This window comes from Camelina sativa, chromosome 14, assembly GCF_000633955.1.
Source record: "Camelina sativa cultivar DH55 chromosome 14, Cs, whole genome shotgun sequence".
NCBI classification, from domain to species: domain Eukaryota; kingdom Viridiplantae; phylum Streptophyta; class Magnoliopsida; order Brassicales; family Brassicaceae; genus Camelina; species Camelina sativa.
The window spans coordinates 3,708,909-3,725,581 of NC_025698.1; the positions used below are offsets into that span (position 1 = coordinate 3,708,909).

The 16,673-nt window shown below is 36.9% G+C and overlaps 4 protein-coding genes across 6 annotated transcripts; 2 read left to right on the forward strand and 2 right to left on the reverse strand.

The window, feature by feature from the left end:
• LOC104739456 (putative lysine-specific demethylase JMJ16) lies at window positions 151-5,808 on the forward strand. Its single transcript, XM_010459803.1, has 11 exons — window positions 151-486; window positions 575-646; window positions 765-842; window positions 937-1,464; window positions 1,553-1,780; window positions 2,242-2,403; window positions 2,570-2,938; window positions 3,104-4,373; window positions 4,463-4,566; window positions 4,724-4,921; window positions 5,167-5,808. The coding sequence occupies exons 1-11, from the start codon at window positions 184-186 to the stop codon at window positions 5,479-5,481; spliced, it is 3,627 nt and encodes a 1,208-aa protein (XP_010458105.1). The 5' UTR covers window positions 151-183; the 3' UTR covers window positions 5,482-5,808.
• Window positions 5,949-10,808, reverse strand: LOC104739457 (probable low-specificity L-threonine aldolase 1). Of its 3 annotated transcripts, XM_010459806.2 has the most exons (11): window positions 10,704-10,799; window positions 10,287-10,355; window positions 8,434-8,512; window positions 7,470-7,929; window positions 7,277-7,388; window positions 7,144-7,194; window positions 6,851-7,055; window positions 6,713-6,771; window positions 6,480-6,580; window positions 6,223-6,289; window positions 6,031-6,135 (listed from the first exon to the last, which is right to left on the reverse strand). In XM_010459806.2, exons 4-11 carry the CDS (start codon window positions 7,910-7,912, stop codon window positions 6,097-6,099), a joined length of 1,077 nt encoding a protein of 358 aa, XP_010458108.1. In that variant the 5' UTR covers window positions 7,913-7,929; window positions 8,434-8,512; window positions 10,287-10,355; window positions 10,704-10,799; the 3' UTR covers window positions 6,031-6,096. The 3 variants fall into 3 exon arrangements, with proteins under 3 accessions (XP_010458106.1, XP_010458108.1, XP_010458107.1); XM_010459804.1 differs by lacking the exon at window positions 10,287-10,355 and having other exon boundaries at window positions 5,949-6,135; window positions 10,704-10,808; XM_010459805.2 differs by lacking the exons at window positions 10,287-10,355; window positions 10,704-10,799 and adding an exon at window positions 9,674-9,853.
• Window positions 11,137-14,020, reverse strand: LOC104739458. Its single transcript, XM_010459807.2, has 10 exons — window positions 13,832-14,020; window positions 13,457-13,556; window positions 13,259-13,363; window positions 13,089-13,166; window positions 12,944-12,999; window positions 12,783-12,840; window positions 12,481-12,606; window positions 12,288-12,383; window positions 11,979-12,050; window positions 11,137-11,531 (listed from the first exon to the last, which is right to left on the reverse strand). The coding sequence occupies exons 1-10, from the start codon at window positions 13,978-13,980 to the stop codon at window positions 11,469-11,471; spliced, it is 903 nt and encodes a 300-aa protein (XP_010458109.1). The 5' UTR covers window positions 13,981-14,020; the 3' UTR covers window positions 11,137-11,468.
• Window positions 15,302-16,572, forward strand: LOC104739459 (phosphoenolpyruvate carboxylase kinase 1-like). The gene is made up of 2 exons (XM_010459808.1): window positions 15,302-16,172; window positions 16,311-16,572. Exons 1-2 carry the CDS (start codon window positions 15,374-15,376, stop codon window positions 16,361-16,363), a joined length of 852 nt encoding a protein of 283 aa, XP_010458110.1. The 5' UTR covers window positions 15,302-15,373; the 3' UTR covers window positions 16,364-16,572.

Genomic DNA, 16,673 nt, shown 5'->3' on the forward strand with positions numbered 1-16,673 from the left:
TTTTTTTTTTTTTTTGAATGATTCTTCATAATTAGCGATGATGAACCTTTTATATATGTAATCTCTCGTACTTTGCCCTTAAAATCCGCACACCATTTTGTTGATGTTATTATTGTTTATTATTTATAGTTTTTGGTTGTGATATTCTTGAGACATGAAATTTGTAGTGTTGGCACAGAAGTAATGGGGACAGAGCTTATGAGAATCTGTGTTAAAGATGAAAGTGATGATTTGCCATCTGTTCCTCCTGGGTTTGAATCATATGCCACTTTCACTTTAAAAAGGCTACCCCCTGGTTCTTCTGATAAAGCCATGACTCCCATTGAAACTGTTCCTGTTACCGAACAACCCAAGATGGAAGTTGAGACCGATGAATCCAAAGCTGCTCGCTCTCTTCGCCGTAATAGACCTTGGATTAATTATGATGATGATGATGATGATGTTGCTAACAATGACAATGCCGCATCTCAACAACATCTTGATCAAGTGAGTTCTTTGTTTTGCATTTACTTTATAACAACTTGTGTTTCCATCTTGATCAACTTGCCTTTCTCATGCATCTGTCTTGTTGCAGAATTCTAAAGTCGAGCCTTCTTTACCAAAGGGTGTGGTTAGGGGTTGTGAAGAATGTAAAGACTGCCAAAAGGTTGATCTCAGTTAATGCTCAACTATAAATGTCTTTCCCTTTAGGATTGGATGCCTTATCTTTTCTTGTATCGTAGTTTTCTCATGACCCTCTAACGTCATTTTCACAAGTTTGGCAGGTAACTGCGAAATGGCATCCAGATGAAGCTCGTAGGCCTGACCTTGAAGACGCCCCTGTATTCTACCCGAGCGAAGAGGTCTTGTTCATATTCTGTACTTCCAAACCTTTTGAACTGAATTTCTATGTAAATAGATCCATATATCTGACATAAGCTGCAAACCTGTTTCTAGGAGTTTGAAGACACTTTGAATTATATAGCTAAAATAAGACCGGAAGCTGAAAAGTATGGAATCTGTCGCATTGTTCCTCCTCCTTCCTGGAAACCCCCCTGCCCACTGAGAGAAAAGCAAGTATGGGAGGGTTCTAAATTTGCGACTCGTGTCCAAAGAGTTGATAAACTTCAGAACCGGAGTTCAATGAAGAAGATTTCAAAGCTTTCTAATCAAATGAGAAAGAAGAAAAGAAAGTTCATGAAAACGGGAACGGATCCTGTCACTAGTGGCATGAGCGATTCCTGTTCTGCAAGCACTGGAATGAGTGAACTTGAGACGTTTGGGTTTGAGCCTGGTCCAGGGTTCACACTAAAAGACTTCCAGAAATATGCTGACGATTTCAAGGCTCAGTATTTTAAAAAGAGTGAAACTTCTACAGACAATGAATGTAAAGTTGGTAATTCCATAGACTGCTGGGAGCCAGCAGTTGAGGATGTTGAAGGTGAATATTGGCGGATAGTAGATAAAGCAACTGAAGAGATAGAGGTGAACTTTTGTTCCAGTTGTTTATTTTATTTTATTTGGGGGTTTATGTTTTGTATCTCCTAACTGACGCAATGATATTTCAATATAGGTTCTATATGGTGCTGACCTTGAAACTGGGGTATTTGGTAGTGGATTTCCCAAGACATCATCAAGTCACAATGCTTCTTCTTCAGAGGAAAAATATGCAAGATCAGGCTGGAACTTAAATAACTTTCCAAGGCTTCCGGGATCCCTCCTTAGGTACGAGGGCAGTGATATTTCCGGTGTCCTTGTGCCGTGGTTGTATATTGGGATGTGCTTTTCTTCTTTCTGTTGGGTAAGATTGATCTCTGTGAATTGCATAATTTTATTTTGCATGTTACATCATATGCTGAGTTAGGATATTTCCTTTTACTGAAATCAAACATAGGCTCATACTATAACTTATAACTACAACAGAATGCACTTATTATGAATGTGATCGAATTTCTCTGCTACATAATTTCAATGATCGGTTATCCATTATTCGCAAAGCTGATATATTTAATTCAATTTCCGAATAAAGTAAGGTTGAGGATATTTATTTCATCATCTGAAAAACCTGAACGAAATTGATTATCGTTTCATATCTTTTGTCTGTTTCAAAACATTCCGCATATGGAACTCTTCCCAAATGCTTTAGTGTAACATATTATAAACTTTTCTTAAACCAGTGGATGTATTTTTCATTACTCTACATCTTATTTTGCTCTGACATTCCTTTTGTTACTGCTTTTTGTTTTTGTTTCCTTGATACAGCATGTTGAAGATCACCACTTGTATTCGTTGAATTATATGCACTGGGGTGCACCAAAATTGTGGTATGGTGTTGGGGGGAAGGATGCTGTTAAACTCGAGGATGCGATGAGAAAGCATTTGCCGGACCTTTTCGAAGAACAGCCTGACTTGCTTCATAAGCTAGTAAGCATTAGATATTTTCCATTTCTGTAGTTAATAACCCTGTAGGAGTTCTATAGATCCATTTTTCATCCTCTAACGACTTGCTCCTGATTTAAATACATTTGTTGCACATCATTCTTTCGGTATCGTTTACGTAACATAAATCCTATGATGCTCTTTCGTGTAGGTTACACAACTCTCCCCATCAAAACTGAAAACCGCAGGAGTACCTGTGCACCGTTGTGTCCAGCATGCTGGAGAGTTTGTCTTGACTTTTCCCCGGGCATATCATGCCGGGTTTAATTCTGGTTTCAACTGTGCTGAAGCGGTAAATGTAGCACCAGTTGACTGGTTGCCTCATGGGCAGATTGCCATAGAGTTATACTGTCAACAGGGTAGAAAAACGTCCATCTCGCATGATAAATTATTGCTTGGGGCAGCAAGAGAAGTAGTGAAAGCTGACTGGGAGCTGAACTTACTAAAGAAAAATACTGTAGATAACTTAAGGTGGAAAGCATTCAGTGGAAAGGATGGAATTTTGGCAAAAACGCTCAAGGTAGAAATATCTTTTGTCTTGATTCTAGAAATTAGTTGCTATTTAGTGTGAGTGATTGGAAAATCCTGAAGTCGTTGTTTATTTAAGAGGTATCTTTGTAAACCGGTATCTTCATTTAAGAGGTATCAATGTGGTGATTAATTGACTTTGTCATGTTTTATATAGGCACGCATTGACATGGAACGTACCAAAAGAGAATTCTTGTGCAACTCTTCACTTGCATTGAAGATGCACAGTAATTTTGATGCTACCAACGAGAGAGAGTGCTGTATATGTTTCTTTGACTTGCACCTGTCTGCTGCTGGTTGCCGTTGTTCCCCAGAGAAGTATTCATGTTTGAGTCATGTGAAGCAGTTGTGTTCATGTTCATGGGTTACTAAATATTTTCTATTTCGCTATGATATCGATGAACTGAATGTACTTGTTGAGGCAGTGGAAGGGAAACTGAGTTCTGTATATAGATGGGCGCGTCAAGATCTAGGATTGGCATTAACTACACAAATTTCAGGAACCAAGATGGAGATAGATGAGGAAGAGAAAGTGCACAAGGACCTGAGTCCACAGGCAGCTGCAATTTCAGCGAAAGATTTGCAGTTGAAAGTAACATTAAGAGAAGATCTAAGCAAAGGGTTAGAGAAGACGAGTAAATTATCAGATGTTAATTTACTTCTGAAAGACAAGGAGGAGCAGTTAACGTCAAGCCACTGTATAAAGCCTGTCAAAGAAGAAACTGTATATGATTCTTCTGATCCAAAAGTTTCAGCTTGCCAACCATCTGAAGGAGGTATACTTTCTGTGACAACTGCAAAGCCCGTTAGTGGTAAAAAGAATTCACAGATTCTACCCAATGATGTGATACTCCTCAGTGATGATGAGCATGACAAACCTAGGAAACGAGGTTCGGTGAGAAGAGATGCAGTTTCTTCTGGCAACAAACTGGAAGTACGAGAGAGACCAACCCACGTTTTAGCATTAGAAGCTTCTGCTAGAATTGCTGCTCCAATTTGCCGAAGGCTAGGAGATTCTTTGCCTCATACCCGAAACGCTATATCATTGCCTACTAATGACCAAAGAGCGACGAGGGTGGATGTACCGAGTTCTGCATCGCACATGGAAGTTAATGCCGAGGCTGGTGGGCTTGCTCAGGATATATGTAACAGAATAAACACTAACAACCACGGTGGTGAAAAAGCTACTAGTTGTAAACCCAAAAAGTCTGGAGGTTTGGTGATATTGGATGTGGTTGATGGGGCAAGAAGTAATTCAGGTACACCATCTTGTTCGCAAAACAATAGTCCAGATGGGTTCATTCGCCAAAAGGGTCCCCGTATTGCAAAGGTCGTGAGGAGAATCAATTGCAATGTAGAGCCTTTAAGTTATGGATGTGTGTTTTCTGGAAAATCATGGTGCAGCCGCCGAGCAATTTTCCCTAAAGGTGACCTGTGGTCAAGTATTTTTGCAATTTGAGAACAAAAACAGTTATACATTTTGCAAGTGTTTAATGTCTTTTCTTATTTGGTGCAGGATTTCGTAGCCGGGTTAGGTACCTAAACATTTTGGATCCAAGAAATATGTGCTTCTACATTTCAGAAATTCTGGATGCTGGACGCGACAGTCCATTGTTCATGGTCAGTTGGTAGATAGATGCTGATCTTATTTGACTAACCGTATTATATGTCAGAGTAGTGTTTCAGTTTATTACATAACCACATGAATATTTCCGGAGAAAAAGGGTTGTATTGCCTTGATTATATTGGTAATTGTGTGGTATGTTCTTCTTCTCAGGTTTACTTGGAGAGTAATCCCAGTGAGGTGTTTGTTCACTTGTCGCCTACAAGATGCTGGGAGATGGTAAAAGATAGAGTGAACCAGGAGATAAGTAAGCAACACAAAGCCGGAAAATCAGATCTTCCTCCTTTGCAACCCGCTGGGAGTCCCGACGGTTTTGAAATGTTTGGATATTCATCACCCGCAATTGTACAGGTAATTCTTTACAAGTTTTGAATTCGGCTCGGATTTATATAATTGCATTGAAACTTATATGGACGGTTTTGTAATTATATGTACAAAGAAAACTATTTCAACAACAATCCTAGGTAAAACCAACTTTTTAGATATCCTCTTCTTCTCTGTTAGCTAGAAAGAGTCGAATAATAGCACTGTTGGTTTTGAAAATGTAAAGCTTCATTTGTAAATCTTGTTGATAGATACTCTAATGTGATTAACAGGCTATCGAAGCATTAGACGTGAATCGAGTATGCACAGACTATTGGGATTCCAGGCCTTATTCGCGACCACAAGTTCAGTTCCCTGCAAATCCTCTTCCCAGAGAAGTCAACACAAGTGTCAGATCATTGGGTGTAGGAAATGTTCAGAATGCCCCCCAACACCGGTTATTACCTACCGGAACAAACTCTATTCTCAAAGTTCTGTTCAAGAAAGCTAACATGGAGGAACTAAGCTCACTTCAAGAGGTTTTAAGTGAGTCTAACTCGGATTTGGTGACCGAACTTGTGAAGGAAGAGCTCCAGAACCGGCGTTGATATGATTAGAAGGGAATTGATTTTAGTATGTACATACGGAGTTGAATCCAGTTACTGTTTTGCAGGATGAGGCTCCCTTCCCTACTCATTCTTTTTGGCACCCTTACAGAGGAAGGATATAAGAATATAACTAAAAAACCCAGTTTCTTCGTCTGTCTCATAACAAAAAGAAAAGAGAAAGAGAAAGATAGAAGTTTATATAGGGTTCTTAAAACCATTAGTTTTGGATACTAGTCGGACTCATGTGTGGCTTGGTTTCCACATCAGTTTACTAGTATGACATTGTTTCTCTGTTTTGAAGTCCAAAGGACATGAATTTAAGGACAATGATGACATTTCACCAAAGCGTTTGAGACTTTTTGAGTGATGATGAGAAAAGTGGTGAGTTGCTTTCAAAAATCAAAACTTAAATACTTAACATTGGTACCACCCAAAAAAAAGAAGTAAACTTCTGGATAACCCAAAAGTGAGGAATCATTGTAACAATTTTATTGAGATCCTTAATAATAGTCATAATAAAGCGTACTTGCAATAAACAACACTTAATAGTTAATAGACGATACTTGTTGACGATACCCAAAAGAAAAAGGAGAAGCATAATACGGTTTCGCCAAATTAGTTCCGGCTTGGTTCTTGTATCGTCTGCACTGCTTGCTGTCAAAGAAAACATCAATTTCATATAGATTGTTGTTAAACTTAACCGCGAATATGGATAGGGTGAGAAATATGAATAATTCTTACTTGTAAGCAAGACAATGTGTAATGCACATCACTTGTTGTTATCTGGTGGTGTATAACCATCCTGATCCTGAAACCACAATAAATAGTGAAATTGTAAAGCCTATACATGTTCACGTTTACAATTACATGTTATATATAGTTTAATGTTTTTGTCCGATATGAAATGACAATTCTTAGCATGTTAATCAAAAGTTTATTTTGGTTTCCCTCGCAATTTAGAAAAGTGGTTTGTATGTAAACGCAAATACTTCACATACCGGGATGAGTTTTCCGGGATGACGAGAATGCCATTCTCCTCTAGAGTCCTGCGCAGTTTCTCAGCTGTAAGTCTTGAACCATCCTCCATATCCATGAAAATCTGAATAAGAGGCATACACTTAAATTAAACAAATTTCACTTTTTCTTGATAACGATATATAAGTAACTAATTTATATAGTTTATCACACTATCTTAATTTAAATCCTGAATAATGGTTGTGATAATACGCACCATGTTGGTCTCCACGGCTGTAACATTTACTCTAATCCCTTTCATTTGATTCAACCCTTCTGCAAATATATTATGTAATGAGGTTTTTTTATTCAATTGATTATTAGGGTAAAAATAAAATGAGTGTTGCATACGTACCAGCTAACAACTTGGCCTTCTTGTGGTCATGTTGTAGCTTTGGGAGGTTCTCTTGAAGTGCAACCAAAGCGGCTGCCCAAAGAACGCCAATTTGTCTCATTCCTCCACCTAATGCTTTCCTTACTGTTTTCGCCTTCTCTATGAAGCTTTGCGAACCAACAATTACAGATCCTATTGGAGCTCCAAGACCTTTAGATAGACACACCTGAAAACAGAGTGTGTGTGAGTGCGTCTCACTCATCTTTAAGCCAAATTTTTCACATTTTAAAGAAGAAAAAGAAAGGAAATGGCACCGAAACAGAGTCAGCAGCCTTCACAAGCTTATGGACTGGAACTCCAAGTGCCTACAACAAGAAGATTTCATTTATTAATTATGAGTCTTATAATGGAATTACAAATGGAAAAGGGACAGATGATTGATCTTACGATAGAAGCATTGAAAAGACGGGCTCCATCAATATGGAGCTTTACACCATGTCTCTTCGCAATCTCTCCAACTCTCTCAGTGTATTCCACACTCAAACATCTCCCACCACAGCTGCATCAATTATTACTCATAAGAGACCAATTAGTTTATATTAATGCATTCGAACATGGCCCTAATGGAGAGAGTACTTACTTGGCATGAGTGTTCTCCAAGCAAATCAACCTTGTCGATGGATAAAACGTGCTTCCTTTAGGATCTCTGATGGCTGCTTCTATAGCGGCCAAGTCCATGGTCCCGTCTTCTTCATTCTTGATCGTCTTGGGATGCACACCTCCGATGGTCGAAATCCCTCCATTCTCGTAAACATGGATGTGACAGTTGTCTCCAAGAATCACCTCGCTGCCTCTTACATCGCAGTGAACCATCACGCTGATCAGATTTCCCATTGTACCGGATGGCACAAAGAGACCCGCCTCTTTCCCCATCATCTTGGCCATCTCATCTTCAAGACGTCTAGCCGTTGGGTCGTAGCCTAGGACGTCATCATCCACCTCAGCGCCACACATTGCTTCTCTCATCGCATCGGTCGGTCTAGTCACGGTATCTGATCGTAGATCTACACTTCTCATCACCATTTTTACACCAAATTTACCTATATTACATTGTTTTTATTTTATTTTTATTCATTTGTTAGAAAGCCATAGGAACACTTTCGAGTCCCAAACACCTATAAAGTCGGAGTTGGATATTAAAAAAACTTAAAAAAAAAAAAAAAAAAAAAAAAAAAAAAAAAAAAAAAAAAAAAAAAAAAAANATGTTACTTTATAAATCTGAGAACATACATATTAGATCTTATAATTACTCTGTTTTTAATATGAGACAATAGAATAAGGAGAATATTAGAAGGAATCATTTAATTAGACTATAATTTAGATTCACTTCCCTAGTGTGAAGTATAATCAAAACATTTTAATTGTAAGATTTATATATGTGGTGTTGAGACTTGAGTCTGTTGAGACATGAAAATGGTGCTCATGCATGTTGAGTAACAAGATTATAGAAAGGAATAAACACATGATCGACAAAAAAAAAAAAAAAAAAAAAAAGGAATGAACACATAGAGTATTAAAATATCTAAAACAAGAGGAGCTAGTACCTGTATAAATGAAGAAGGATGCTCTTGTTTCTTACGAAAGTGTTCCAATTCAAAGTTTTTTAAATAAGCTTGCTGTGACCTGACATCATCAAATCAACATATTATAAGAATTCCCTATATATTAATTGAGAAGTATTTTGGCCAAAAAGCTGATGTGTCAGTATTATAAAACTCTAAAGCCAATTTAAGTTTTAATTCTTATCTTCCACATTATTTACATTAATTTGTCGTCAAGATGATTTAATTCCCAACAATTTTTATTAAATTGTGCAAATCACAAAATCAATTTAATATTAATAACATTTTCATCAGTAAAATTAATATATATATATATATATATATATATCAAAAATTAATATATAAATGATTCAATTGGTTATTGTAATCACACATATTTTTTTATTATCCAAATCATTACATGATGTTCACTTAAATGATCTCAATATAATTATAGAGCTCTAAAACCAATTTAAGTTTTAATTCTTACCTTCCACATTATTTACATTAATTTGCCATCAAGATGATCCAACAATTTTTATTAAATTGTGCAAATCACAAACTCAATTTAATATTAATAAAATTTTCATCAGTAAGATTAATATATATATCAAAAATTAATATATAAATGATTCAATTGGTTATTGTTATCATACATATTTTTTTATTATCCAAATCATTACATGATGATGTTCACTTAAATGATCCCCTATATATTAATAGGAAAGCATTTTGGCCAAAAAAACTGACGTGTCAGTATTATGGAGCTCTAAAGCCAATTTGAGTTTTAATTCTTATCCACATTATTTACATTAATTTGTCATCAAGATGATTTAATTCCCAACAATTTTTATTAAATTGTGCAAATCACAAAATCAATTTAATATTAATAACATCTTCATCAGTAAGATTAATATATATATATATATATCAAAAATTAATATATAAATAATTCAATTGGTTATTGTTATAACACATATTTTTTTATTATCCAAATAATTACATAATGTTCACTTAAATGATTTTAAAATATTATCGTTAAGATAATCAACTATAAAAATAATTAAAAAAAATAACAATTAATCTCTCATAAAACGTGGGTCTACTACCTAGTTACTATTATTTGAACAGAAAAAACATGGACCCTGAAGCTAAATTAAGAAGAGCTTCTTCAGATTTGGATGTTCCTTCTAAATGGCAGAGAAAGAAATAAAATATTACAAGAATCTTGAAGAAACAGAACCTTTTTGGTCTCAACAGCTAAAGATTCTTTCTTAACGTGAGTCTTCTTTTCTTTTTAATGTATTGTGAGAGAGATAGAGACATGAAAACAAAGGTGAGCGAGTCAGTGCCGCGTGGATAATTTATGTGGGGTTGGTTTTGAGACTTGAGACACACTTAGGCCACCAAAGGTACCATTTGGCTATCATGAACGCCATAGAAAATTAGGAACCGTTGGCATTGAAACTTAGAAAGAAAGAAACGACAAAATCTTTTGTTTGGTTTGATAAGGACAAATAAACTAAACAATTAGTATTGAAGAAAGTAATGTTAATGTTCACGAGAAAAGGATGAAGCTGAGTTTGTATTATTTTATATCGGAAATACACACATACATACGTGTCCTAAGGCAAACGTATTTCACGAGATTGTTGTCTTGTTATTATTCTCGGACTCATCGACGAACCAAAAGTTTTAATATTCATAAATTTCAATTGCAAATCAGTAAATTGATCTAGGACACATGTATAAAAAACATCACCGTTAAATAGTGTACGGAGATACTAACACATACAAAATGTTAGAAATCACCACTTTAAAGACAAATACACATGAGAGATATTATAAAAACGTACCTTCAATTCATACACTTACGGTGACCTCTAAGTCCGACTAACCATCCACCAAAACTTCATATATATACTCTATGCATATGGTTGAATTGAATATTTATGTAATCCTTGGAACATATTCTTACTATAAAATCAGTCAAATTATATTTATATACTACCAAATATAAAATTTAGGCCACTACAATTATGAATATAATCTTACAAAACCAAATATAGTTCCTATATCAATTGTTCAACGTTTAATTTTTTTTTTTTTTTTGCTTACCGTTGATTCATCATTTTCACAATTAACCGATGTACCAGGTAAGGTTCGTTACCAACATTAATTCTAAGAAGGTGAGTTGAATGAAGTTGTTTGTTTATTCAAAAAAAGGAAGAAGAAGAGGAAGATGGTACATGAGAGCATATTAGGGAACGTACCACTTTGGTAGTTAAAAAAGGCGATGAAGTCGAAGACGGAACTCAAATCGTATACTTGTCAAAAACTGTGTAACTTTATAGTGTGGAACAGCTGTAACTACATCTCCATGTCTCTCTCTTTCTCTATTTATAGATAGAGAGAGAGATATGGAAACAGAGTCAGCTCCAACGTGTCAATTCTACTCGTAATTCGTGAATCGTGGCGTCTCTGTCTCTATCTGATTTATTTCCAACGTGTCAATCTATTTTTCTATCGGAGCCACGCCAATTCTGAAAGCATACGTACAGGTACAGAGTTGAAGAAACTTTGACGACGACCGAAAGCAGTCTAGCCATCTGACGTGACGTTTATCTAACCCAACCAATCCGAACGTACCTCAAGACATCTATTCTGATGATTTTTCTCAGCACCAACATATTAAGATATCAAACCTCGCTCAAACACAACATTTTTATGAATCAGCAGACTTTTGAAAAAGTTGGAATCACTTGCTTAACATAGAACACTTAGTGCAACATTAGAAAAAATCCTTCAACTTGCGAGCCCCAGCATTAAAAGTACATAGATATGACTTAAGATTCTAAGGGATTCTCTCTTGCTAATCTTACCTGATCGTTTCCACAAAAAATGTTATACCCCATCTCTCCGGAGAACATAAACTTTTTTCATCTCAAACTCTCGTAATATCTCACAGCCACAGGATATACAGCATAACTTCGCCAAAAGCATCAAATAGATCAACTCTCCACTGGGGCTCTCTCGCATTATCTGTAATACGACGCTATAACATAGAGTATGAAAGCCGATGACGCCGTCACTATTAGTTCCTGCAACCCAATCAATATCAACGTTAGCAATGTTGTTACAACATCAGAACCCTGGTTGACAGTTGTCACTTATGAAACTATTTCATTTCGAATTCGAGATTAGACCCTTCTATTTGTTAAATTTTGGTTCAGCAATTGTTTCAACACGTATCAAACTAAGGTGTTCTCATTTCATACCTAACACTTGCGCATCTAATTTTCATCTCAGTAGATGTGTACACATACCGCAATACCTATGGATGTGACCAGTCAAATATATTCTAAATAAACGGCACAATCATCTACAACCTAATCAGCTAGTGTTTGTTCGTTGAGGCTTAGCCAGCAATTGACAAAAATATCCAAAATCAATTTTGACCAAAATCATCGTATTATATGGTTCTAGACTTCTAGTTAAGGGAAGGTTTCAGGAACAGAGAGATATGGGGGATATGCAAGAAGACCAACCTGGTTATTGTAAAGAACAATGGGTATGGAGTTGCCCATGTACTCGATGACATTTAAGATTCCGGTGTAGGCCTGCAAAGCATGATTCACTATGAGTTAATCATAGTATATAATCAATTAAAAGAATTTTGATATATCTAATAACTAGATCCAACAATCAGGAGCATCCAAACAATAATGCTTTGACACTGTGGGTTTTATTTATTATCACGGATGTTGTTTTCTTTGAGTAAAGTTCAACCTTTACCAGATATAGTGCAACATAAAACAGATTCTTTAAAACAGTGGAGTCTTGATGGAGATACATACCAAAGATGCCACAAGTATAGAGCCGAAAACTAGTGAAAGCGAACGAAGAAGCCTCTTTCCCATTCTCAATCCTCGTCCACTTTCTTCACCTTCCTCCTGCAGTCAGTATCAAACATCAATGCTCAGCAGGACTAGAAGAGCCACCAGGTGTACCAACATAAAAATAAGGCTTCTATGTTTCTTTAAAACGCACGTTATATATTGGAGATGAAGGTGCTTCAAAGGATTTTAATTTCTCAAATATTCTGTAAACAAATGCGAAAGACATGAACTGCAGCGGCTTGTATTCAACACTACGTTTTATCGCAATCCATGCACTCTGCAAAAAGAAAGAAAAAGAGAGAGTGAGAGTATGCATACATATGTGAGAAACGAGCCACTTTTTCTGGAAGAAACAAGTCATTTCAAATGAAGCATGATGTCTTGAATTCATAAAGGCTACAGATGCTAAATTAGCAACATGATCCTCAAACTTGATTCTTCTGAAACACTTACAAACACAACTGATATTGCTAGGTTGATCAAAATATCATTTTTGGGCGACTTGGAAAACCTGGAACAACACGGATCAACAAATCATGATTAGCATTAGCAATATATCATCCATTTGAAGGATAAAAAGCAATAATTTGAGTAGACTCATAAAGAATCTTTACCTAGGACCCCATGGTATCATGGGCTGCTTATCAGCATACTTAATATCCTTGGAAACCTGAATTATAAGAAATTCACAGAGGATTAAGAAAGATAGTAAATAGAGTCAAAGACGGCATACGGCAAGAAGGAGGGCACAAAACATACCTTGAAAGAACCGAAAGTCACACCCTTTTTCCTATTCATCAACTGGGCATACATGAGCTTATCATATGCTTTCTCAAGCTATCAAAAAAGGTAAAATAGAAACGTGTTAACAAGTAACAAAGAGAAATCATTACTTAACAGGAGTCTGGAGAAAGAGAGAGGTAACCTACTAGAGCAGCAGTGGCTTCATCACCGCTCCTCTGAGCATCTTTAAGTTTCCTTCCATAAGTTTGCTTGATCTTGTCAAATCCCTCTATAGGGTTAACACCAAGAACCTGAGAAGGTATGCAATCGTGTCATGAGGACTGCAATAAAAACAATGTGACCAACAAAAATAAGACCTTTCCAGGACTCTAGAGATCAGTTACCTCATATGGGTTAAAGTCAGCATCCGACTGTGGACTTCCAGCAGCAGACGAAGCAGCACGTATCACAATCCTGCTCTGCAACACCTTTCCTTGGGGAAGCCTGTTAAAAATTCACACATCTTCAATTACAAATTTACAATGACAACGTTTAGGAACTGGTTTGAAATTGAGCAAATCGATGGCGATTCCTAAAGACCAACTAAAAGTTATAAACTTTATAGCCAACTGTTGAGGGCTTTTGTTCACAAAATTCGTAAGTTTACAATAATCCTAAGTGAAACAAAAGAAACTAGGAGACGATGTTACTTCAATGATAAAGCCACTGACGAAAACTGGAAAAAAGTAGCAGCATCAAGGGCAGAAAGGAGAAAGTACCTGAGAAAAGAAGGCGATTTGGGAGAGCGAAGAGTAAGAAGAGAGTTCCTATGAGCGATTTGAGGATGAGGGTATCGAAGCGCGTTGGATATTGAGGAAGCCATGATGGAGCAGGAGGACACAGAAGTAGATAGTGCGAGAGGAGCCATGGCAGAAGAGAGAGCTGGTGTGTATAGGGCAAAAAAAGGCAAATTAAAAAGTGAATTGTGTTCTGTTCGGTCAAGTTCAAATCCTTTAAATAAATAATAGCTATAACCTCACACTGACAAGTAAGTTCGCGTGGCCTAATGGATAAGGCGCTCGCCTCCGGAGCGGGGTTCGAGTCCCATCGTGAATGATTGTCCCTGAGACCATATGTTCTAAAGATTGTATTCTATTAATTTAACTTTTTTGACCTACAACTTATCACGGCCTATTTTCAGCCCAACCTGAGTATCGGGCCAAGCGTAATTTCAGCCCAACCGGATTGTCTTGTTGTTTTCGTTTTATTTTTCCTTAGGTTTGTTGTTTTCGTGGGCCTTATAATGTTTTAATTCAAAATTGTAATTTTTCGAAGGACTATCTCCCAATATATAATACAAACATGCCTCACTTTATTGCACTTTTGTTTTAGTAGAGTACATATACAGCATAACTCACTCACTTTTGAGAATTGAGAGGCATATAGTATAGAGTACATATGTATCGCATCATTACTCACTTATGAGAGGCATATATAGCATTTTGTACGAAACAAAGTAATGCAAGTAGTTTGAAGAAGACCAATATACATGTAAATGTAATAGCCTGAAAATGTAGCTGGATTCATGATGTGTTCTATTGTTAGTAAAAGCGATGACGCAGTATAGAAACAAAACAGCAGGTAGGAAAAAACATGGATCAGTAGCATAATAAAATTGTTAATTTAGAGATTATATAGTGATGTAATATGATGATGGTAATGGTGTAGTGTGACATTTATATAGTTCTTATATTAATTTTCAGGTCACTGGTATACTAATATGAATATCGATCGATGTTGATGTGTAAGACTCATGCATGAGCATAATGGAGACCGTAAATGCAAGCGCTGATTTGGTTCACAGGAATTTTATTTACAACAAATCTAATAATAACTTGAATACAATATTAGACTAATGTTATGACCGTTTCAAAGAATAAAACAAATTCTTGAATGTAGTAGATAGAACAAAAAAAAAAATAGTGGTTACGATGTAAGTAAAACTGCATACATATAGAAAAAAGAAAAAAAACTTAGAAACCTTATCGAAGTAAAATCCAAATAAAGATAGATTTTGGATTCGCAAATAATATCTGAAATCCTATTTTTGAAGTCAAATAAAATTAAAATGAAAAATTGGAAGTTAACGAAAAAAATACCAAAAGAAAAGAAAAGAATAAAAGAAAAAAACATGTAGGCATCAAAAAGAATATTCTTTAAGAATTAAGGCTATAAAAAAAAGGGTAGAGCCGACTCAAAGTGCTCTTCTTAACTCACACAACCAACCTAAACAACAACAAATACAAACAAAGAGTGATATTATGACTTGCAGCCAAACACTCGCAAACAACAACAAATACCAGATCTGCGAGGAGATCGGCCGTGGCCGTTTCGGCACCGTCACTCGCGTCTACGCTCCGGCCACCGGTGATTTCTTCGCCTGTAAAACCATCGACAAGGCCTCTCTCTCCGACGACCTCGACCGTGCCTGCATCGACAACGAGCCTAAGCTCATGGCTCTCTTGTCGTACCACCCTAACATCGTTCAAGTCCACGATCTCGTCGACACTGACTCGACTCTCTCTATCTACATGGAGCTCGTTGATCCTTCCGTTTCGATCTACGACCGTCTCGTCTCTTCCGGAACCTTCTCCGAGTCTCAGACGGCTTCCTTCGCCAAACAGATTCTCCAAGCGCTGTCGCATTGTCACCGATACGGCGTCGTTCACAGGGACATCAAACCGGAGAACATTTTGGTAGATCTACGAAACGATACGGTTAAGATCTGCGATTTCGGCTCGGGGATTTGGCTTGGGGAAGGTGAGACGACGGAAGGAGTCGTCGGAACGCCGTATTACGTGGCGCCGGAGGTACTGATGGGGTATTCGTACGGAGAGAAGGTGGATCTGTGGAGCGCAGGGGTGGTTCTGTACACGATGCTCGCCGGAACACCACCGTTTTACGGAGAGACGGCGGAAGAGATATTCGAAGCGGTTCTGAGAGGAAACCTGCGTTTTCCGACGAAGGTGTTCAGGGGAGTGTCGTCGATGGCAAAAGATTTCTTAAGGAAGATGATATGTAAAGATGCTTCTAGAAGATTCTCAGCCGAACAAGCTCTGAGTAAGATTCCTGCAAATCCATCAGATCTGTTTCTCTTTATTTGCATTTAATTTTTTTTATTTTTTTAATTAATGTTAGGTTTGTTACCTAAATAGATAGATTCAAAAACTAATAGTGGTATTATTATGGATAATGCAGGGCACCCATGGATTCAAAGGGCAGGAGAAGCAGAGGAGGAGAGATTCATCTAATGAAAGATTCTCTCTGTGTCTGTGGGGAGAATCAAATAAATAAAGAAGAGTAGCGAATGGGAGTGATAGCTTATCATCTTTCTTTTATCTAACAAGTACGAGAAGTGTCTTTGTGTTTCTGTGTGAGTGGTCTTCGGCATATGTAAATTTTGGCTTTTGGGGCCATTGTAGATTCCGCCTACCTACCTAAGAAGACTCTGGAAAAAAACGCATAAAAAAAAAAGGAGCTGAATAAGTTGATGCCAAAGCTTTGTGTGTGGCTTCTTCTGTTTGAGTTTGGCAATGAGTTTTTTTTTTTTTTTTTTTTTTT

Coding starts and splice junctions, on each gene's coding strand:
- LOC104739456 (XM_010459803.1), top strand. CDS start 184: ATGGGGACAGAGCTTATGAGAATCTGTGTTAAAGATGAAAGTGATGAT. Junction 2,404..2,569: donor CTGACTTGCTTCATAAGCTA/GTAAGCATTAGA, acceptor TCTTTCGTGTAG/GTTACACAACTCTCCCCATC. Junction 4,922..5,166: donor CATCACCCGCAATTGTACAG/GTAATTCTTTAC, acceptor TGTGATTAACAG/GCTATCGAAGCATTAGACGT.
- LOC104739457 (XM_010459804.1), bottom strand. CDS start 7,912: ATGGTGATGAGAAGTGTAGATCTACGATCAGATACCGTGACTAGACCG. Junction 6,772..6,850: donor GAAGGCCAAGTTGTTAGCTG/GTACGTATGCAA, acceptor ATATATTTGCAG/AAGGGTTGAATCAAATGAAA. Junction 6,290..6,479: donor ATCCCGGAAAACTCATCCCG/GTATGTGAAGTA, acceptor TTGTGGTTTCAG/GATCAGGATGGTTATACACC.
- LOC104739458 (XM_010459807.2), bottom strand. CDS start 13,980: ATGGCTCCTCTCGCACTATCTACTTCTGTGTCCTCCTGCTCCATCATG. Junction 13,557..13,831: donor AAATCGCCTTCTTTTCTCAG/GTACTTTCTCCT, acceptor AATTTTTAACAG/GCTTCCCCAAGGAAAGGTGT. Junction 13,167..13,258: donor ATGAAGCCACTGCTGCTCTA/GTAGGTTACCTC, acceptor CTTTTTTGATAG/CTTGAGAAAGCATATGATAA.
- LOC104739459 (XM_010459808.1), top strand. CDS start 15,374: ATGACTTGCAGCCAAACACTCGCAAACAACAACAAATACCAGATCTGC. Junction 16,173..16,310: donor CTCAGCCGAACAAGCTCTGA/GTAAGATTCCTG, acceptor TGGATAATGCAG/GGCACCCATGGATTCAAAGG.